This window comes from Diachasmimorpha longicaudata, unplaced genomic scaffold (assembly GCF_034640455.1).
Source record: "Diachasmimorpha longicaudata isolate KC_UGA_2023 unplaced genomic scaffold, iyDiaLong2 ctg00000101.1, whole genome shotgun sequence".
Classification (NCBI taxonomy): domain Eukaryota; kingdom Metazoa; phylum Arthropoda; class Insecta; order Hymenoptera; family Braconidae; genus Diachasmimorpha; species Diachasmimorpha longicaudata.
The window spans coordinates 86507-109697 of NW_026973921.1; the positions used below are offsets into that span (position 1 = coordinate 86507).

At 44.7% G+C, this 23191-nt stretch overlaps 1 protein-coding gene across 1 annotated transcript; it reads left to right on the plus strand.

Annotated features, from left to right (window-relative positions):
- Window positions 1-10221: 10221 nt before the first annotated feature.
- LOC135171767 (uncharacterized) lies at window positions 10222-14582 on the plus strand. Its single transcript, XM_064138340.1, has 2 exons — window positions 10222-10318; window positions 10396-14582. Exons 1-2 carry the CDS (start codon window positions 10222-10224, stop codon window positions 14580-14582), a joined length of 4284 nt encoding a protein of 1427 aa, XP_063994410.1.
- Window positions 14583-23191: the final 8609 nt, after the last annotated feature.

Sequence of the window (23191 nt, forward strand, 5' to 3'; positions counted from 1 at the left end):
CCGCAGGTACGTCGTTCATCGACGTCACACTGGCCACTCCTGGCATGTATAAATTCATACGTGCATGGATGTTGGAGGACGAGTGGTCCACCGGTGACCACACGTCGGTTTTCTTTCGTTTAGCGATCCGGAGTTCCTCGCAGCGCGTCAATAACTCGGGAGTCGGCGAGGGCTCTACCATGTGGTTCAACGTTCATCGGGCCGACTGGGAACAGTTCGAGGTGACCCTCGATGAGGAGGCCCGTGAGAAACTCGCAGACCATCCGCTGGACTCCCCAGCGGATGTTGAGAGAATGGCAGAGGTGCTGGGTGACGTACTCAACAAAGCCTGCCAAGATTCGATGCCGCGCCGCAGGCATTACCGTCGCGCGAATCCGTGGTGGACCGAGGAGCTGGCCAGCAAACGCAAGCTGGTCAGTCGTCTCCGTAACGGCTACCGAAGGGAGACTAACCTTGACGCGCGAAAAATTAAACAGAATAGGTATCGTGTAGTCCTGCGGTCGTACATCAGGCTACTTAGGACGTGCAAGGAAAATAGCTGCCGCGGATATATCACGACGGAAAGCAACGCGAATCCCTGGGGCTTTCACTACAAATACGCGGCTGATAAATTGCGTGTACGCACGGTACTCAGCACACTTAGAACCGCGAATGGCACGACACTTACGATGCGTCAGACTGCTGAGGTACTGTTGGACACACACGTACCCGACGATGACTCCAACGAAGACACACCGGAACAGACAGACATCCGCGAACGAGGCAGAAATCTTGCGCCCTGTTGGTGATAAACAGCCACCTATCGAGGCGTGGAATATTTTCCTCGAGTAGTGATGGCTATGGATCCGTGGTGATGAGTCCGCCGATGAGGAAGTGTCCTGGAGTGAACACTGAAGTGTCCGCTGGATCGTGCGAGGTGGGTGCAATGGGTCGAGAATTAAGAACTGCCTTAATCTGCACCAGGAGAGTTGTAAGTTCTTCTAGGGACAGAGTTGATATCCCAATTGTCCTTTGGAGATGGTGTTTGACGGATTTAACAGCCGCTTTCCATTTTCCGCCAAAATGTGGTGCGCCTGCTGGGTGAACACAGACAACACATTGATGGATGTCGGTTCTCACAGGAGCTGTATCGCCGATGATCCAGTACTTTTGCCTGGTAAAGGCCAGGGGGACCTAGGTTCCGCCGTGATGTGACCATCGGTGTGCATCTCCGATGACCCGATCCGTGAATCTGGAATATCGTGGGAGTACCCCTGGATGGATCTCCTCAAAGTCCAGGTGCGCATTGTGGAGACGGCCGCCGATCCGTAAGATTTGTTGGTGGTCTAGGTAAGGAGTTAGCCTAGACATTGGAGAAGTATTTGCTATTTTTCTGCCACTTATCAGGATCCGGATCTCCTCGTTGAAGTGATGGTGCTGTATCCTTTTTATCCAGAAAAGTCTAGCTGCTTCGACTTCTTCTGGAGTTGCAAACCGTTGATCTGGAACTTCTATCCGCCGTAGCCGCCGTCCGAGCCGATTGATGAGTACCGTTACTCTCAAAATTTTGTTGAGATCGTTATGCCGCTCTAGGAGTACATTGCCTTCCTGAGGGCCGATGACCACTGGATATGCTGAGGATGGTTTTCCCTCAAGCACCGCCGCCGCCGTGGATCCGACTGATGAGACTGGCCGATGGTGTAGAGCTAAAACGAGCCATGGTGGCCGATCCCACCAGAGTGGATGGTGATGAAGTTGTTCCGGTGATAGCCCTCGCAAGGCACAGTCTGCTGGGTTGTCCGTTCCGCTGATGTGAAGCCATTCTCCGTAGGGTGTGGCCTCTTGGATTTTTAGAACACGGTTTTCGACGTATTCTTTCCAAATTTGGATTTTTGTCCTTTTATTATGAAACGTGGTAATTATTTCGTCAAATTAATTAAATGATGGATTTGAACCGATACACTGTGAAATCTAAATGAACCGAAATTATGGAATTTTTATATACAGGGTGCTCTGAGAAACGAGGCGGATGGTGAACAGGCATATTTTGGGGGTGATTCTGAGCAGAAAAGTCCATTTCCACTTTTCGCTCGGACGCACCCTTGCAGAGATATGGGAGTGAAAAGAACGACCAATGGGGGGCGAGCATTGCGCGGCTCTCCGTCCGTGTGCCGCGGGTAAGCAGTGTGCGTGCTTCCCCTTCTCCTCGGGCGGACGTTCCATTCCGCTAGTGAGTGTGAGCGAGAGAGAGAGGGGGAACATTGAGACTGAGGTAAGGAGTGGGTCAGCCAGTCTCGTCGGTGATCCGAGATCAACCGAATTGGACCGACGAGGCTGACTGCCCTCCGTCTTCGGATTTAAATCTGAACAAACTCTTTAAAAGCTTTAGGAGCATTAGATCCTGCTCTACTTAAAATATTGGACATCATAGCTAGATTTATTACTTCTTCTTCTAGAGTGTTTAAAAGTTTTGTTTTGTTTCCTTGCTTATCAAACCAACGATCATATAACTCTTTAAAAGCTCTCTGGGCATTAAATCCTGCTCTATCTAAAACACGGGCCATATTAGTCAGATTTATTCCTTTTCTTTTTCGAACTTCTAGATATTTTGTCCCTTCTTCTGTAATTAGAAAATGTAAAAACAGATTAAATGCAGGTGTTCCTTCTTTACCAACCACACTTTAAGCAAATTTTATTTCTTCGTTAGATAAATCCTGTTTAGGTTCATCTTGTAAATCACTAGGAAATATCGAATCTTCATTACTAGTAACATTTACATCCATGCTCAGCCTCTGTGATACTGTACTGTTGCGATATGAACACTTTCATCATTACAGAGAGCACATAGCCTCTCTTCGGGTGTCTACCTTTTGCTCCCATGTGACAGTTTTCATAACCTACAATTTATACTTCGTTTACCTGTACTACCAATCACGGAACCATGTAACAATATATTACGAAACGTAATCCGAGTACATTTCATTCCTCCTAGAACCCTGCAAATAAATAACAGGTCATCGGCCCAGGGAAAAGCTTCTAGGATAATCAAATAGATTGAGTTTTGAGATTTTTTCATAAAAATCCAGTGAAAAGTAAAGAAACATAAGAGTCTACGTTTGAGGTTACCGGCCCGTGTGCGACTGCGCGAAATGACCCAGAATGGAAGACGAACGAGGTGATAAGACAAAATATATAAAACTGCGAGGCGCAGAGAATTGGGCAGTTTAGAAATTCCAACTGCGAATTCACCTCATGGCAATAAAAGTCTACGAAATTATAACGAGAGATGACACCACCCCAGAGCCCCAAGAACCGAGGCTAATTCAACAACTATGGCTAACTATAGTACCGCATTGAAGGAGTAGCAAAAGCTTGAGGGTAAAGCTCAAAAATTGATCATCAGCTGCCTGACAGAGGAAACAATACTGCACATAATGAACGGCACGTCAGCGAGGGACATGTGGAACACCCCCGATGGAATTTATGCCAGTAAGACTGAAGCAGCCGACCACATGCTACACCAGAAGTGGGGCATGCTGAGCAACGACCCCAAGGACAACAGCGCTGAAGATATCTCCAAAGTGCAGGACATCGCTCATCGACTGAAGGCTCTGGGTGAGACAGTTTCAGACAATATGATTATCACAAAAACTCTATTGACACTGCCACCCACCCTCAACCATTTCTGCACAGCCTGGGAGTCAACCACGTCAACAGATCGAACCTTGGCGAACCTGTCGGCAAGACTGATGGCAGAGGAAATGAGACAGACCCACCAAGCCTCTCAGGTGAATTCCATTGGGCTGATAAGTAGCACTGAGGGTGCCAAAGGAGGAGTACTGGCAGCAAACAACGACAAAGGCACTGGCAAGACGAAACCTGAGGGCAAGAGAGACTCAGGTCTATCGAAACGATCTGGGAAATGCAACTACTGTCATGGAGAAGGACACTGGGAATTCGAGTGTCGAGAAAAACTCAAGGACCTGTCCAGACGGTACGCAGAAGACAACTAAAGGTCCAAGGCTCATGGTGGAGCACTGACCCATGTGCTGTCAACGATACCAACATCGGAGAGTTCTGGCAAGGACTGGTATCTTGATTCAGCAGCCTATGTCATATGTCACCGAGAAGGGACTGGTTCATTGAGATGGAGACTCTGAAACAACCGGACAAAATTTTCATTGGCGATTTTGAAGTAATCGAGGGAGTTGGTCGAGGCACAATCAACATCTTGGCTCACAATGAATCAGAGTGGGCCCCTAAGCACATACAAGGCGTCCTGTACATGCCAAAGCTGAAATTCAACCTATTCTCAACAGCAGCAGCTACAGACAGGGGCCTCGTGCATGGGTTCGAGAAGGATGCGGAAAACGTGGCCATTGGAGAACGTGGGGACATGTCGTGGAAAATGAAGTTCAAGATAGGACTCCCACAAATAGCCATGACAGCACAGAACGAACGCAGCAAAGAGCAAGCCCTGCTAACATCCCTCAAGATGTGGCACGAGAGACTGGCTCACCAAAACTATCAGCATGTCAGCAAGCTTCTCAAGGAAAAGGGCATAAAAACAGTGGGAGTCAAGGAGTTCGGCCAACCCCGTGCAGAAAGGAAAATTCACTGCTTATCTCACGTAACCAGTGGGAATCGAACGACGAGAGTAGGCGAAATAATACATGCGTGGGAAGGTGGAAACAAAATCCCTGGGAAAGGTCGAGTATTTTCTCCTGCTCAAGGATGATTTCTCTCACTACAGAGCAGTATACTTCATGTCTGCTAAGAGTGAGGTACCTCAGCACTTCAGACACTTCCTGGTGAGAATGGAGAAGGGAACAGGAAAGACAGTGAAGATACTCCGAACTGTCAATGGACTGGAGTTCATGAATGAAAACATGAAGAGCATCGCAGACGCAAATGGCTTCAACCATCAGAAATCAGTAGCCTACGGCCCAGAAAAAAATGGAAAGATTGAGAGAGGAACCAGGACCGTTGTCGAGGCAGCGAGAACCATAATGGCGGTCACGAAGCTCCCAAAATACCTCTGGGCAGAGGCAGTTAATGCAGCAGTCTTGATCATCAACAGGACAGGCACCAGCAGCCAACCGGGGAGCACCCCGTACGAAGTGTCGCATAATAGGAAGCCTGAGATAAAGATATTCCGAAAATTCAGCAGTGAAGTCTTCGTACACAATCCCAAGCAAAAGAGGCATGGGAAGTATGGGTCCAGAGCATCCAAGGGAGTTCTGGTGGGCTACGATGAGGACATGAAGGGGTACAGAATCTGGATGCTGGAAACGAGACAAGTTGAGGTGCACTACCACGTCATATTCAATGAGGACAAACCCATAGAGGCAGGCCTTGGGAAACCTATTAGTTGGGGATGGCCAGGGGATGATAGTTCTGAGGACAGTGATGCCACTGAGGACACTGAGGAAGCTGAAGAGCATGGGGAGCATCCACCAAGTGAGGATAAGTCAGACACTTCAGATGAATTTGTAGAGGTGCATGACAACACTCGAAACTCCATCCTGCAGGAATTACAGAGATACGAAGTCATTCCAGATGAAGAGCATAGCCCAGGAGCAAGCAATGAGGCTAGGAGAAGTCTCCTTATTGAGTGCTCAATTCCTGCTGAGGACCAGATCCAGAAGGATCTGGGACAGTCAACATCCGACCACCTGCTGATGGCCTTGATGACTCAACATGAAGGACCATTGACCTGCCAAGGTGATCAACAAAGCCCTGAAGGTAACAATTGGAAGGAGGCCATGCGGGAGGAAATAGACGCCCTAGACAAGAATGCCACCTGGACTCTGGTAAACAAACCCCAAGGAGCCAACATCATTAAAAATCGATGGGTTTACAAGCTGAAATACACCCCAGATGGCTCAGTAGACAGGTACAAAGCCAGGCTGGTAGTGAAAGGGTGTCAGCAGACACCAGGATTTAATCTCGGTGAAACATACAGTCCCGTAGTAAGGATGGGATCGATGAGGATGTGCCTGGCACTTATGGCATCGACGAATATGGACGCAAAGCTGTTCGACGTGAGAACAGCGTTCCTATATGGGAGTCTCAAGGAAGATGTCTACATGCAGCAACCGGAAGGGTTTGCTGATGGAACAGACCGAGTCTGCAAACTGCAACGACGCCTCAATGGGCTGAAGCAGGCCCCCAGGTGCTGGAATGACAAATTTTGCGACTGTCTGAGCAAATTCGACCTCAAGGCTACAAAGACTGACCGTTGTGTATTCACCAGTAGCAGGAAAGACTTAATTCTTGCTATTCATGTAGATGATGGGCTGGTTATTGCTCGTGATCCAGATAAATTAATAAACTGATGAAAAATCTCAGAAAAGAGCTGGAGATCAAGGTGGATTCCCTCGACATGGTCCTGGGCCTCCAATTCGACAGGATGAAGGATGGAGGGATTCTGGTACATCAGAAACTCTACATCAAAAAACTGTTTGAGAGGTTCCAGGGTGGAAAGGCAAACCCAGTCTCCATACCAGCAGACAACCACCAGCATTTGAGTCAATTCGTCCCTGAAAAGAGACAGGGTGATCCAATCAAAGCGCTATACAGAGAGGTAGTTGGCAGCCTGCTGTTTCTGCAACTCATGACGAGACCCGACATGAGTCACGCCGTGAATATGGTGAGTCAATATTGTTAAAAACCTCAAAAGACGCACTTGAATGCCGAAAAACGAATTTTGAAGTATCTCAACGGCACAGCTGGACATGGACTGAAAATAGCAGGCAGTGGAGATGCAGCCCAGATCACAGCCTTCAGTGATGCTGATTATGTTGGAGAAAGCAAAACTAGGAGATCAACAACAGGCTTTCTTGTGAAGTACTCCTGTGGGAAATACTCCTGTTATCTGGGGCTCCAGGAAACAAAAGGCGATCGTGCTGTCCACGACGGAAGCTGAGTTTACAGCAGCCTGTGACACCACGGTTGAGATAGTCTGGTGCAAAAACTGCTGATGGAGCTATTGGAGGCCGAAATCAAGCAGTCATTACTACGTGTTGACAACCAAGCTGCAATCTTTTGGATTAAAACTGGACTTTACGACTCCAGAGCCAAGCACGTGGGCGTCAAGCTGAAGTATATCTGCGAAAGACATTGAGAGGGGTTATTGGATGTCAAATACATCAAGACTGAGAACCAGGAGGCAGATATCTTCACCAAACAATTGCCATGGGAAAAATTTATCGCACTCCGAGAGAGGATAGCAGTCTGTACGAAGGCGTAAACGAAGAAAAGTGTTAGTGGGAGTGGTGCGATATGAACATTTTCATCATTACAGAGAGAACATAACCTCTCTCCGCGTGTCTACATTTTTGTCCCAAGTGACAGTTTTCATAACCTACAATTGATACTTCTTCTACCTGTACTACAAATCACTGAAACATGTAACAATATAATACGAAACGTAATCCGAGTACATTTCCTTCATCCTAGAACCCTGCAAATAAATAACATGTAGCACCTTTGTATGTAACAAAACGCCCCTGTTTTCGACTCCTTTTACGATTGTTCATACCTGAACTCCGCGAATAACTACCTTATTAATGTGAGGAGTTTTCAGTATTTTGCAATGATAATGTCATTTTTTATGCCTAGTAGGACGACTTTTCAATAGAAATATATTTTCATACTCTTTATCATTGACATAATACTATAATCACTCTTATTTAATTAAAAATGACAAGTGTGCGAGCTTTCGTTTTGGGATGCGTTGGTCTACCAAATGATCTGTGCGAACTTGTATGTTGGAGCAAGCATCTAATGTTTTAAGCTTAAGCGTTAGATGCAGAAAACACGAACTCCGAGTGTGTACTTAGATATAGAATCTGTAAAAAAAATAACAGCTCCCTTCTCAAGAGTATAGGCTGAACGGTAGAGTAGAAAGACCTAAATGGTTCTAATTCTATATTCACACGATTAGCCTTATTTTCCACTTTAAATGGTAATGTATGATGTTATACAGGGTGTCCCAAAACTCAACGTCCAAACTTTAAACTTAGGTTGAGGGTGAAATTCTGGATCGAAAAATCCTGAGCGACTTTTTGATCAGATGCACCCTCTTCAACTTACTCAGAGTTGAATTTGGACGAATCAGGGGCGTGGGATAACCGGTCGCACGACGGTGAGGAAAACTTCCGAGTGTGGTGTTGTCCCCACCGTACGGTTCTACTCCCCTGCAACGGTAGAAAAAGATGACTGGCGGCGGCGGGTAAGAGGAAGGGGAGGGAAATGAAAAAAATGTGTATAAATTTGAGGCTGATCCAGACCACTGCGTCGATCGAACAATATCGGGAGGATTCGGTAAGGGGCTCGCGTGTCAAGGGGGGCTTCGCTGACCTCACTTCACTTCGTGTTCATCTTTCATCAGTATCACAACGCAAATATCGGATATCATCAGGTTTTTGTATCGTGGCTTTTATCGGATTGATTCATCTTTTCTTATATCATTTTTGGTTCATTATCATTGAATATTGTATAATTATCATCATCATCATTATTGGAAAGTTATCACGTGTAAATAGTGTACATTTGGGTTAAATTATATTGGATCGCCTTACGGCATAATCAACGTGTTTTTTGTCACCATCCAGAGTTGGAAAATCATCCCTCCACTCCCGCTTCCAATCCACCCTACCCGGTTAAAATCATCAAATCCCTAACAGATGGTCCTTCGAGCCGGATCTGGAAGTGTAATGGTGAAGTGGTGAACAATTAAACATTAATATTAAAACTCGGAGAAACGTGGTGACGTCATCGATCGGGAGTGAGGGAAAGCGGTCGCAACAGAGGAATCTTGTTTTGATTTCGACTTGCGCTCTAGTTTCGAACAACTGGACAGTTTTCATCTGGTAAACACGAATATCACAGTAAGTCGAAAAATATTATCAGGGGTTCTCATCACCAAAAGGTCAAATCGGGTTTCTCATCGGCGTGGTTTCACATCTGTGGAATGCCGTTCTCATCAACCGGGTTTTCCCTCATCACAAGGCGGTTAGGGTCATCGGAAAGTAAACAACGGGGCTCCTCATCAACGAATTTAGTTAATTCAAAAATAAATTGGGATTATCATGTATGACGCGGAGAGGAGTCAGAGTGAGGATGATCAGGAGAGCAATGGGGAAATACCGCCAACCCCTTCAGTCCATCAATCAGATCATGGAGCGGACATGGAGCAGACACAATTTGAGCTGCTCTTGGCCCTACAATTTCAACTAAAGGATCATCTAAGGGATACCCTCACCACGATCCAAGAGTACACGGTAGATATGGTCATACCGGAACGGCTGAAGGGGAGGGAGAGAATCATCGAGACCCACTATGGGGAGTTCCGATCCAACCATGTGAACATCAAGGCATACCCATCAGACATCGCTAAATCGGACTACATCACGCTCGACACCTACGGAGAAGTCATGGAGATTTAGGAAATAGCGATAGGGGCAATCGCATCGTTACAAGCTCAGATCAGGAAGATCAAGGTCGAGCAAGAGGACAGCGACAAGGACTATCTATCTAAGCTGGATATCAAGGTCTTCGATGGGAAATTTGAGGAGTGGAAGACGTTTGAAGATGTCTTCACCTCAATCGTCAAATCCAGACCAGAGGTGGGAGCTGTTCAGAAGATGATCAGACTCCAGAACGCACTCAAAGGGGAACCATACAATATGGTCTCGAATCTACAGGTCTCAGCGGAGAATTTCGAGATCGCCTGGAAAAAGCTCAAGAGTCATTACGACAATCCTAGGCTAATCATCTCGGCTCATATCGATCACATCTTGGATCTCAAGCCAATCAATGAGAAATCAGCGAAAGGCTTATCAAACTTGGTTCGTCAGGTCAATCAAGCTTTGGATGCATTGCAAACTCTTGGTGCTCCGGTGGAACATTGGGATATGATTGTATCAAGAGTAATCAGAAGCTTCGGAGTAATCAGAGTAATCAGAGGCTTGGGAAGTACATCTGGGATCGGAAAGGAATCGCCGTCCTCTCAAGGACTTCCTCGAGCTTCTGGAGGCCAGAGCTCGAGCCTTGGAGAACGTAGAGAGGGAAGATCCGGTGAAGACATCCAAGGTCAACACCTCGGCTAAGAACACTATCTCGCTGAAGGCCAAGGGGAAATCATCAATCTACACCTATCAGGCATCAGGGAACTCATCAACCACCAACAAGTCATCAGGGCAATCATCATTAGCCCACATCACACCTTGATCCATGATGGGTCCATCGAACATCGCCAGGAACTGGAAAGACACCCGAGTCGACCATCAGTTCCAGCAATCGAGGAAAACCAGGGAGATCACGGAGCATCCGGGTCGAGAGGTTAAGTATCATTTTTCTTACTTATTTTGGCAAATGATACGCCCCTCATCTGGTTGTCGCCATCCCTAGGTTCATCATCAACATCATCATCACCGAGGTCAACGGAGACAGAGAGAACTAACGACTCTCTCAACTCTTCAGAGATCTCACAGGGGAGTGAATCAACATCAAAGGCATCGGGATCAATTGAGAGTTCAATTAGTCATCTTCAAGTACCAGCATCATCATCAGCGAAATCAGAGACAACGGGGTTGTCCTCTGACATCAAGATCACACATCAATCATCATCAAATTCAGCGAGTCAACGGGTTGTGCTGTTGGCAACAGCCAAAGTACTTGCATCAACATCATCAGGTTCTCATCATACGATTAGGCTTCTGATTGATCAAGGATCAGAGGTCACATTCATCACTGATCAAATGGTTCAACTTCTTCGTCTTCGTCGATCATCATCACATCTCAGAGTCTTTGGAATAGGAGGCCTGGAGTTAGGGTTGACTCGTGGAGCAGTAAAGGTCAAACTTAAATCTCGGTTCAACGATCAACATCAGATCGAAATCACTGCTCACATCCTGGCCAAGCCCACACCAACATTACCATCAATTCACTGCGCTAAGGAAGAGGCAAATCATCTTCAACATCTTCAATTGGCGAATAACAACTATCTCAAACCTGGTCCTATCGACATCATCATCGGAGCTGATCATTATGGTCAAATCATTGGACATGAGGTTATTAAATCTCCGGATGATCAACTTGTTGCACAACAAACCATCTTTGGCTGGATAGTTTCTGTGACGGTCTGCTGTACAGATTGCAAGCCGAAGTCTTCTCTAACTGTAGTACGAGAGTCTCCGACTGAGCAGCTGTTGGATCTTCTTAAGAAATTCTGGGTCCAGGAGGAACTTTCATCATCTAAGGAAATACATCTCAATCAAGACGATCAGGAGTGTGAATTACACTTCAGGAACACACATTCAAGAGACAGTGAGGGACGGTACGCAATACGCCTCCCACTCAAAACATCAGTATCAGCATTGGGAGAATCTAGGAGACATGCTCTCCAATTGTTAAATCGAACGGCGAAGAAACTGGAATCAAATCAAGAGTATGGGAAACTCTACAAGGACTTCATCAGGGAATATGAGGATCTGGGACACATGAGACGTGTCTCAGAGGAATCAGAACCATCAGTGAGCTACTATCTGCCTCATCACGGTGTCTTAAGGGAAGACAGCATCACCACAAAACTCAGGGTGGTCTTCAACGGTTCCAGCAAGACAACATCAGGAGTGTCACTCAATGACATACTTCATGCAGGAGGAAAACTGCAAACGGAAGGCTCAGACGTTCTCATCTGGTTGAGAACTTTTCGGTTAATCGTCGGAACGGACATTGTGAAGATGTTCCGTCAAATCAAGGTTCATCAAGAAGACTGGGATCTTCAACGAATCCTATGGAAGGATGAGGAGGGGAAAATCATCACATACCAATTGACAACGGTGACGTATGGGCAAACGTGTGCACCATGGTTGGCTCTACGAGTTCTTCAACAACTCGTGGAGGACGAGGGACATCAATATCCACTGGCGGCTGTCTCTCTATCCAAAGGGAGATATGTCGATGATATCTATGGGGGAGCTGATTCTGAGGAACAGCTCAAGGAACTCATCAATCAGCTCATCAATCTTTGCATGGCGGGCGGCATGCCACTGCAAAAATGGATCTCGAATCAACAAGGAATCCTACAGGATCTTCAATTATCAACAAAATCAACATCGGCGGTAGAATTCGAGGACAAGACGGTCAAAGTATTGGGACTGTGCTGGAACCCTCATTCAGACAGCTTCATCTATAAATCAAGGAAGCCATCAACGGAACAAATCAACAAAAGGACAATCCTCTCAGACATCGCCCAGATTTACGATCCTCTGGGACTCATCGGACCGGTCATCATCAGGGCTAAAATCTTCATCCAAGAGCTGGGGCTTCTCAAAATTGGTTGGGATGATCCACTGCCCTTGAGTCACATCAAACGTTGGAAAGAATTCAGGGAGGAATTCTCAAATCTGGATCAAATATCAATCCCACGGTGGCTTCAAACATCATCGACTTCAAGCAACATCCAACTTCATGGGTTTGCTGACGCTTCGAATCAGGCAATGGGTGCCGCAGTATACATCAGAGTGGACAATCATCAATCTGAGCCATCAATCATCTTGGTGAGTGCAAAAACCAAGGTCGCACCACTTAAGAAAATGACAATTCCTCGCTTGGAATTGACAGCTGCTGTCATCTTAACCAATCTGGTAATCTACATCAGGAAGATGCTGGAGAAAGAGAATCTACAACTCTTTCTTTGGTCTGACTCCACGGTGGCGCTCACATGGATCAATGGACACCCATCAAGGTGGAAGGATTTTGTTCAGAATCGAGTGATCAAAATCCAGAACTCATTACCAGCAGCTGAATGGAAACATATCAGGGGAGTCGAGAACCCAGCAGACTGTGCATCACGGGGATTATCACCAGATCAACTTGTAAATCATCAGCTGTGGTGGAATGGTCCATCATGGCTGAAATCATCAATGGAAAACTGGCCATCATCATCATCATCAACATCAATCGAATCTACGGCAGAAGCAGCACTGGAGGAAAGGCCAGTGTCTGCACATCCGGTGGCAGTGAATCTGGAGAGACCTCAAGATTTCTTGGAGAGGTACTCTACACTCGACAGGTTGATCAGGATCTCGGCGAGAGTCCTGAGAGTCATCAACAACATGAGAGGGGAGCCAGTCCCAAGAGAATTAGATCTCTTGCCAGAAGAACTGGAAGAGACCAGAATCTTTTGGATCAACTATACACAACAGGAGAGTTTTGGACAAGTCATCAATCGCCTCATCAATGGACAAGACATCGCAAATAATCATCCAATGGCACGGTTGATTCCTTTTCTGGATGAGAATCAGACCATTCGCCTAGGCGGGCGGCTGAAACGATCAAATCTTCAGCCAGAAGCCAGGAACCCATCAATTCTACCAAGACAATCAAGGCTTACATCACTGGTCATCGAGGAGGCTCATCGGAAAACTCTTCATGGAGGAGTACAGGCGACGTTGGCACACATCAGACACAAATATTGGATCATCGGGGGTCGTCATCCTGTAAAATCGCATATTCGCAAGTGCGTCATCTGCGCACGACATCGAGCCATCAGGGGACAGCAGCTTATGGGACAGCTGCCTCCAAGAAGAATCACATCAGCACGGCCATTCAATCACGCAGGGGTGGACTACGCAGGTCCTATCAAAATCAGCAGATGGAGAGGATCAGGACCTCGACAATATCATGGGTACATTGCAGTTTTTGTGTGTCTTGCCACATCAGCAATTCACCTTGAACTACTCACAGATTTAACATCACAGGCATTCATCGAGACCTACAAACGATTTACTGGAAGGAGAGGTATCTGTGCTACACTTAGCAGTGATAATGCTAAGACCTTCATGGGAGCAAACAATGAGCTGGGCAAGCTTTTAGACAAATCAAGGAAGGAAATTCATCACATCATCAACGAACTGGCATCAAACGGCACAAAATGGATCTTCATCCCACCGCAATCACCCCACATGGGTGGGAAATGGGAAGCTGCGGTGAAATCTGTGAAATTTCATCTAAAACGGCTCACAGGGAATTTGGTACTCACGTACGAGGAACTCAATACACTCATCATCCAAATCGAGGCGCAACTTAACTCGAGGCCTCTCTGCGCTCTATCAGACGATCCTGATGACTGCAGAGCCCTCACACCTGGACACTTCATCATTGGGGAACCCATCAACGCAGTTCCAGAGCCATCACTCATCAATCACAAAATGGAAGGTCTCACAAGGTGGAAAATGATCGCAAGGATCGCTCAGCAATTCTGGGACAGGTGGTCAAGGGAGTGTATGCATCATTATCAAACTATCTACAAATGGAAAAGATCAACGGATGATATCAAGGTCGGAACACTAGTCCTCATCATTGACGAGAGGTATCCACCAACAAAGTGGCCTCTAGGACGAAAATCAAGGGTTCATCCAAGTGATGACAATCTCACAAGGGTGGTAGATATCACCACTGGGGCAGGAGGTGCAAATACCTACACCAGACACATCAACAAGGTGGTTCCGCTACCAATCAGCACCGAGGAGGAAGACCAACAAGAGGATCATTCATCATCATCCGACGATGAAGGCGGGCGGAATGTATAAAATTAAGGCTGATCCAGGGCACTGGGTCGATCGGACACCATCGGAATAATTCGGGAGTGGGCTCGGGTGCCATGAGGGGTTACTCTGACCACATACCTCACTTCGTGTTCATCCATCAACTAAATCGCATCAAATATCGTGATCTCATCAGGTTTTTCTATCGTGGCTTTTATCGGATTGATTCATCTTTTCTTATATCAATTTTGGTTCATTATCATCGAATATTGTATAATTATCATCATCATCATTATTGGAAAGTTATCACGTGTAAATAGTGTACATTTGGGTTAAATTATATTGGATCGCCTTACGGCATAATCAACGTGTTTTTTGTCACCATCCCGAGTTGGAAAATCATCTCTCCACTTCCGCTTCCAATCCACCCTACCCGGTTACAAACATCAAATCTCTAACAAAGGTTATGTTGCCTCGTCACAGTATGTAAAAGTACGTTTTTTTCCATGTTTTTACAACATTTTTTTACATTAGTATTTTAACATTTGTGACGTATTGGCCTCCGCCAATGCGTCGTTTTTGAAAATCGATGCCCAGACATTGGTCAGCAGTCCCACGGTGTCTTGGAGACGCTGTGGTCAGCTGCCCCAGTGTTTGGAGGATCGGTTTACTCCCTGCAACGCCCTTTGGACGAAGGACTGAACAATCCAACGGATGTTTAGACCATTGTCATCACCCAAGTGACGTCACAGCAGGGATCAAATCAAGCAGTTTCAGGGCTTTTGGCACGTCCAGTATACTGTGTGACTGTATGAGTCTTGCGTCAATGATGACACAAGACAATATTGGTGCAAAAAGCCGTGGAACTGCTTAGATCAGCGATTTGGACTTGGAGGAGATTTAGAGACTCGCAGAGAGCACAGATACCTTCCAGCAGCAGACCAGACAGGGTCTTCCACTGCTCGTAACCGCGCTCCAAGTCCAACTCATAAACACCTAATAACGCGATACCGACCCACTCGCGCAAGGAGTGTATACCATTAAGATCAAATATATAAGTACCAGCAAATAGGGTGTTGAATGCCTCCACATCTAGGCAGACACCAGAGGTGAAACTTGGCTGCAGAGGTTTTGTAGGTACTTGGCGTCCATCGACATTCAGGCATAAAAAGTTTATCCCAAAATTTTGAAAGTTGAAGGGATTCTTCTTTCTCGATCCGTTGAAACTGACATTGTCAACAAATCCCAGTATGATTCTTTTAGGTAGTTGACCCAAAATGGCATTGTCTATTGTCTCCCCCATAATCCCCCGATGGAGAACAAAAGATTTGACCTCCACCCGTGTCAAAGGATATTTCGCAGTTGTCTTTGCAAGCGTTTTAGCGTGAGCTATCAAAATTCCAGGGCTGAGTTTCACACGGCGAACTATCAAGGAGGCTTCTTCTATATGCACCTTATAATGCAGGGGAGTGAAGTCCATAAGGCAAAAGTCGTCCTTTGCACGGATAAGACGAACGCGTAGCTCTACGCCATTCATCAAAAACTTGTCTTGATTGAACACGTCACAATGTAAATGTCCCAGTAGATCAAATGCTTTTCCACCTTTAGTAATTGCCTGACGTGCGGCTAGTCCATCGTTGTTTCTTGCATCACCCGCCGCTACAGCAATAGAATCCATTGCACCATAGCTATCCGTAGCCCAAAGAGACATTCCAAGATGTGAGGACTTTGCATCTGTTCCATAGTTTAGCAATGTTTCAATGTATGCTCTATAAGCGTACAGGTTATTTGGAGGCGTAACAACTTTTTGGTTGAAATATACATCCACTTGGTTAAACATTGAATGTAAAAAGTTATTCACAGGCCCAACAGAGTCGTCTACACCAGCAGAGCCATCGGGTATCAAGATTCTGGCGCGAACTTTGATCATGGTATGTGCCAAATCAATATATTCTTCTCCATGGCCTGGTACGATGAATTCAATTGGGGCATCGTCCGACAGCGTAGATACAGGATTATAATAAACAAATTGAGAATTTTCAATACTTGTTTGGGTAGGTGGTATGGTAAATAGGTCCAGCTCCGACTTCACACACTCAGAAGAGTGCGAATGTAGAAACGACATGATGATTAGTTGAAAATATCGTACAAATCACGAGTCTTCCGCTTTGATTTATGTCTCGGTACTTTTTTCACTTTCTTGCTTCTTTTGTTTGCAACGGGTCTTTTCTTTTTATTCTTCCGAGTTTTGGATGTCTTGGCAGATCCACGGCCAGTGAGCTTATGAGAGGCGAGGCGTTTACGCTTCCTCTTATAGCCTGAGCCACGCATCATGGTCCCAATTTTGTCCTGGGCCCTCCTTTTCAATTTCAGCCCAGACTCGGCTAATCGGTTTTCCAGCGCCATCTTTAAGGGCTTGCCATTTGTCACTACATCCCCAACAACGTTAATACCCGCATTGAGAGCTTCTTTACCGACAGCTCGGGCTGCGCTTCCCAGATAGGGCAGAATGCGTCGAAACAGACCTCCAAGGAAAGCACCAATTCCATGACCTCGTTGATAAGGACTTCCAACGAATATCCTTCCAAAATCATTATATCGGTCCACTGTTCCTCCACCAGCTTGGTTTGCGTAATATGCAATGTACGGGCTCATTTTTTAGTCAATCAATCCTCTTGAAATGAAGTGTCACGTTCAAAGGACCATACTCGAATGGAATCATATCACCCTGATTGCATCTTATATCTATTTCAATTGTGCGAAATGAATACCTCATCAACGGAATATAATGAGGAGTGGAAAACGTAGTACAGTGCATGGCCCCATAGGTATACGTAGAAGCGCTGAATGGTACCACTCGTAACAGAGATGACTGCACGTCACCTGTTACGGAGGGTACACAAAGATCGCTGTAGATGAACAAATTCGCAGGTAAACCTCTGGCCAAACTTGCTGGTGAAGATCCTTGACAATACGGCCTGGCGTGTGTGAGGCTGTGTATACGTCTCTCAAATCCCAACATATCGGATACTTTATCGGAAAAGTCTATTGCATGAACTGTGCTAGTGCAGTTCCTGGAGTTGCAGTGTTTTACAATTTTCACAAAACCTTGTTGCGCTAAATATTCAAATCGGATATGAGTACTCAAAGACGGAAAAGTATTCATGAACCCCACTAAATCTGTTATATCTTTGAAAACTGCAGTAGGTAGAAAAAATGTTTGTACCGAGTTTGTCTTGGTCTTTTTGTCGGTTGAATTACTAACGAAATTGATTGGAGAATCTTTTCCATTACGTATATGTAAAAAATTGCAAGGAAACTGTATTTCACTCAGACCCACTACCCATTCTCCTTCCAGTTCAACTTGTTTTGGAAGCAAGGTCGTGAATTTCGATGCTGTATTATCAGGATGATAGCTCATGCTGCTGTTGCTGGGGAGCACCATATAAAATTCGTTTCTCTTCATTTTTTCCCAATTGCATGCAGTTCTGCAGCAGGTATCCAAGAATCAAACTTATCAGGATATCCTTCCCAATGAACAAGAACCTGCTTATTTTTTCCTTTTCCCTTGGAGCGTATGACACGTTCCACTATGAACTCGTCCTTGTCCGTTGGTTTATTGACAAGCACCAATTCTGGTTCGTAGAAAAATCCCTCAATTGGTTCGTCAGCAAAATCCATCAACTCGTATATCGGCAATGATTGTTTGAAAACGGCTTTCGTTATTTTGAATATTTCTTTACTCCAATTAGTTTCATATCCTTTCTCAAAGATGCCTTTCGTTCGACTGATGCGTACATAGTCACCAACTTTATATTTAAAGGATTCTTTACGTGGTTTCTCCGTCTTGAATCGACTTTGTATATTACGCCATACGTATGGTGCATTATCCATAGTCACAGCCGCAGGCGCCATCTTTATTGAAGAGTGTCGCGAGTTGTTATAAGACTCGACAATTTGTTTCAAAACATCTGTATACTTATATGTTCGACTATGTGTAAAGTAACGCCACATACGTTCCTTCAATGTCCGATTGAAGCGCTCCACAACTGCAGCTTTTATGTCGGGATTACGTGCAACACGAAATTTTATTTTCTTATCAGAAAAAAATTTTTGGACACTGTTGGCCATAAATTCTTTTCCCTTGTCCGTTTGTATCGAAACAGGAATGCGCCCTCCATTTGTATCCATTATACGTTTGAAAGCTTCAAGAACCTGTGATGCTGATTTGTCTTTCAATGGCTCTACCCAGGCAAATTTACTCAAGACATCAATAACTACAAGTAAATATGAAACCCCATCATTATATGTTTTTAATGATCTCAATTCAACTAAGTCAGCCTCCCACACATCATCAATGTTGGTTACTGTATAATGAAGACGCGGAAATTTACGCTTAATGGGTCTATGAAGGGTATAAGTGTTCTGAGCATTAAGCCAATTTTTTATTTCACTTTCAGGTATTTCTTTCTTATATTTTGACAAAATATTTCGAGCCCCTGTGTATGCCTCAGGCTCTGGAAGGTCAAAATATGTCCTCGAGAGTTTTTCATTGTTCAAAACGGAAGCCATGATGTAACTTTGTCGGTTTTCGCAGTGTAGGGAGAACTAAGCCGGGGTTTTTTCGAGTTTTTACGGGGGCGATGAACAGGAGGAGTGCGTGATCTATAGCTTTTCCTTCTTCTATCTTCGTCTACGGAACTCTCGTCCTCTGAAATTTCAGGTTCTCTTCGATTCCTAATGTCTGGCAATGCTGGTGGAGGCTGATGAAACTTGGGATTACCCAGAAACTCCCGAGGGGTGTTCAGGCTTTGGAGATAAACGGCAAAATGCTCCCATCCTTTAGCTGAATATGTTTTCCGTGCTCTGACAACATCTTGTATGAGATCCACAATATTGACACCAGGAAATGTCTGTCCATCCAAAGTCACTTGTCCTTTTGAATTCCATTTGAGTCTGTTAGCAGTATCAATGGCGCCAATGTATTCTAGTATACCAGCGGCTTTTCGCTGATATACTTTAGGTACAGTAGCAACAATAGCTTTTGGGTCGTATCGTTCAGCGGTTTCAGTTTCGACGTGGGCCTCCGTTTCTAACACCGGCGTTTTAGTTTGTTCTGTATAAAACAAATATCGCCTCAGAACGTCGTTATACAACTTCCATTTTTCATGGTCATCTCTAGGGCTTTTCGAATTTAAAATTTCCAATAGCTGGGTATCTAATCTGCTTGTAACAGTGCCTGGAGTTTGCGCTGATGGCTGAATTTCTTGAGCCAATTCCGTTAAAACATGGTGAGCATCAACATGTGAAGAATTTTTTTTTTTTAGACGCTCCACACTCTCCTCTGGTACAAGAATCATTTTACGTGCATGTTCCATCCTTATACAATGGCTGAGATAAGTGCGCTTATCAGAGGACCCAGTAGCATCGGCAAAATTGAACCACCTTTCTGATTAATGATTTTTTTCTTGCTGCTTAAACTTTGTTTTTTATCGGCAAGTTTTCTCAATAGTTTTTTATGTTTGCACAGTTTTGATTTCTCACAATTTTTCAAAGGAATATTTCCGTGTAACAAATTTAAAGCACACTCGCAAATGCAGCGAATTAAATCTTTATTAGCGTGTTGTATTATTACCCGGCGTAGCCTGGGTGGTGCGTAGATGAGGGCGTGTAATAAGGCTGTATTTTTTTCTCCCAGCGACTTGCGAACAGAGCCGCTTTCAGAACGACTTCTCGTTGCCATCACACATGAACGACTGGTACACTCCGTGATGCCCCTCCTCCTTTTATATTGCGATCCTTGCGCGGAATATAAACATAATGATGGGGATCACTGGGGAATACATTGGTTCGAAACCTACAGTTTTCAGGAGTCGATTGTTTCAAATCTAACAACAAATAGCCATGAGCTGCCGACGTTGCATCAAAATAGGCTTCTTGCAGAAATTTTGGATCTTCTGGATATATTTGACGAGCCAAATGGGCAATTTGTGCACGATCTCTGGGATTTTTAAATACGACGATGTAATTTGTATTCAATGAAATGTCTCTCTGTCCTTTTCCTTGGTGGAATAAATTTTGAGATAGAAACATTACACTGAGATTTTTATGATGGCTTCCTTTTGTAAATAAATCAACTATTGCACCATTCGAAGATTCCCGCATCAAATCGTCCACGACAACCAATTTTGGCTTATTATCATCAAAATCTCCAGATCTTGGTAGGCCTTCACGAAATTCGACAAAATTATTATCATAATCCGAATATCCATTCTGCCACTCAGCGTAATAAAAGATCACTTTTTCAATTTGTGTATCGCACATTTGCTTAATTTCCTTCAAAAACCTTTTAACAAAAAATGTTTTTCCACAACCCGTGGGACCACAAATCATTGCAGTAAAGGGATGTTTCCACCTCGTGTCCATATTGCCTTCTGATTAATCATGCCTAAAATCTCATCATTTTATACAATTTTACGATATCCGAAAATATGGATTTGAAAATGCTAGAGAGGGGCGTGACGTAATGCACCTGTATTGGGGTCAAGTGGGCTTGCCTATGACTAGGACAAGGACAATGCGCGTAGGCGGGGGCAGGTAAAAAAGGCGAAGAAGTGCAGTAGCCCCCCTGTGGCGCCAACAGTAAAACCCCTGACTTTTCCCAATATAGCCCGAATTTTCTCGCACTAACTGCAGTCGTCCAAGGGACATTCACAATGTCGGACCCAAACGATTTAGCGGGGCCCAGTGACCCGTCCGAAGAAAATACTACACCTCCACAGGGAGATTTTGATTGGATAAATAATTTTGATCTTGAGTTATTCGGTGATTTTGCCATTGAAAATAATTTTGATGGAGATTTATTCGAAAATTTTAATTCTGCGCTCTTTGATATTCAATGTGGTGGTGGTGAAAATGTTGTGAGTGACCCTAAGGCTTTGGAAGCTGTTGAAGAGTTTAATCTAGATTTACTAGATCAGCAGAATGGTAAGTATCTAGCTTCATACCTTTTTATAATACCGAGAAAAAATTTTAGGCATATTTTTTTATTGAAAAATACTAAACCCAATTTCAGATCAACAGAATGGCCGCGAAGAAGAGATTGAAAATCGATTGCCGGCCTTAAGGACAATACGACGATCACGCCAGAGACTTCCACGTTTCAAACTCGACACACATGTGATGGAGTTTGCAATCAACCCTTTACCTGAAAGTCGTGACCCTGCCGACTGGGTTGAAGAAGCTTTTCGTGATGTCTATAATAAAATTATTGAGGCTGGAGGACGTGGTATGAATCGAATGTGCCTTACATTCAATTTTGCAAATATGCAAAGAGACAATGCCTGGATAAGTCCACGTGCGATCAAAGGATATGAGTTTCAAGATCTATGGAATCTTGTTAGCTCCATCGCGCAGAGCGCAAACGGTTTCGGATGTGCCGATAAGTTTTGGATCAAACTTCACGTGGCTGAAGCCCCGGTAGGTCAAGGTTTCCTTGAAAACGGCATGAAAAGAGGGTTTAGTAGAAAATGTATCCTTCAGATTTCGAATGAAGATGGCTTGTGTCTAGCCCGATCACTTGTTGTGGCCAAAGCACATGCAGAAAAATTAAAAACCAGAGCTGATAAGGGCAAGATCCACGAGGTATGGCAGGCAATCCGGCAATGCAAGGGAAAAATGCAACGTAAGGAGGCCGAAAGACTAACTCGAAGGGCAGGAGTCATTGCTCCTGACGAAGGCTGTGGTCTACAGGAAGTTGCTCAATATCAGCGATACTTGGCTGAAGAAGGATGCCTTATCAAGGTCTATTCCCTCATGAGAAACGGAAAAGATCACCCTGTGCTCTACGATGGTACACCTGAATTGATTAGCAGAAAGATGACCGTCCGATATACCTTACCGATTGTGTATTATCCTGAAGAGAACCACTATGAGCCAATCCAAAATTTACCTTCATTCTTTGGCGTGAAGTATTATTGCGAGCATTGTAACAAACCTTACACTACGCAAGGACATGTTTGTGATAGGACTTGTGATAGGTGTTTGAAGAATCCTCCGTGTGACTCTACGATTGTTGATAAAATAGTGTGTGACGATTGTAATCGAGAGTTTCACGGGCAATTGTGCTTCGATCAACATAAGAAACCAGGATCTTTCAGTGGAAATAACCCCACCGTCTGTGACTATATAAAATTGTGTGGTCAATGTAATACGAAAATTGATCATCGCAAAGCTCAGAATCATGTGTGTCATAAATATTATTGCAACGTATGTCAAAAGGACGAAGATATTTCTCATCTCTGCTATATGCCCACCTTAAAGAGCAAGAAAAAATTGACTTTGAAACGTGTGGCGTTTGTTTTCTACGACTTTGAAACCAGACAGGATGAGCTTCTGCAAGGAACTACAGATGTCAACGTACACATTCCTAATCTTTGCGTTGCCCAAACTGTGTGTGATCGTTGTGCAGATATGACCGACGATGACATTGTGAACGCCAACGATAATCACGGAAATCCGTGTGGCGTGTGTAAACATCGGGAAAATGTTTTCGATGGTGAGGATCCTGTGCGAGGATTTGTTGATTACATCACGTCGATGGGTAAGACGTATAAAAAAGTAGTTTGTATTGCACATAACGCGAAAGGCTATGA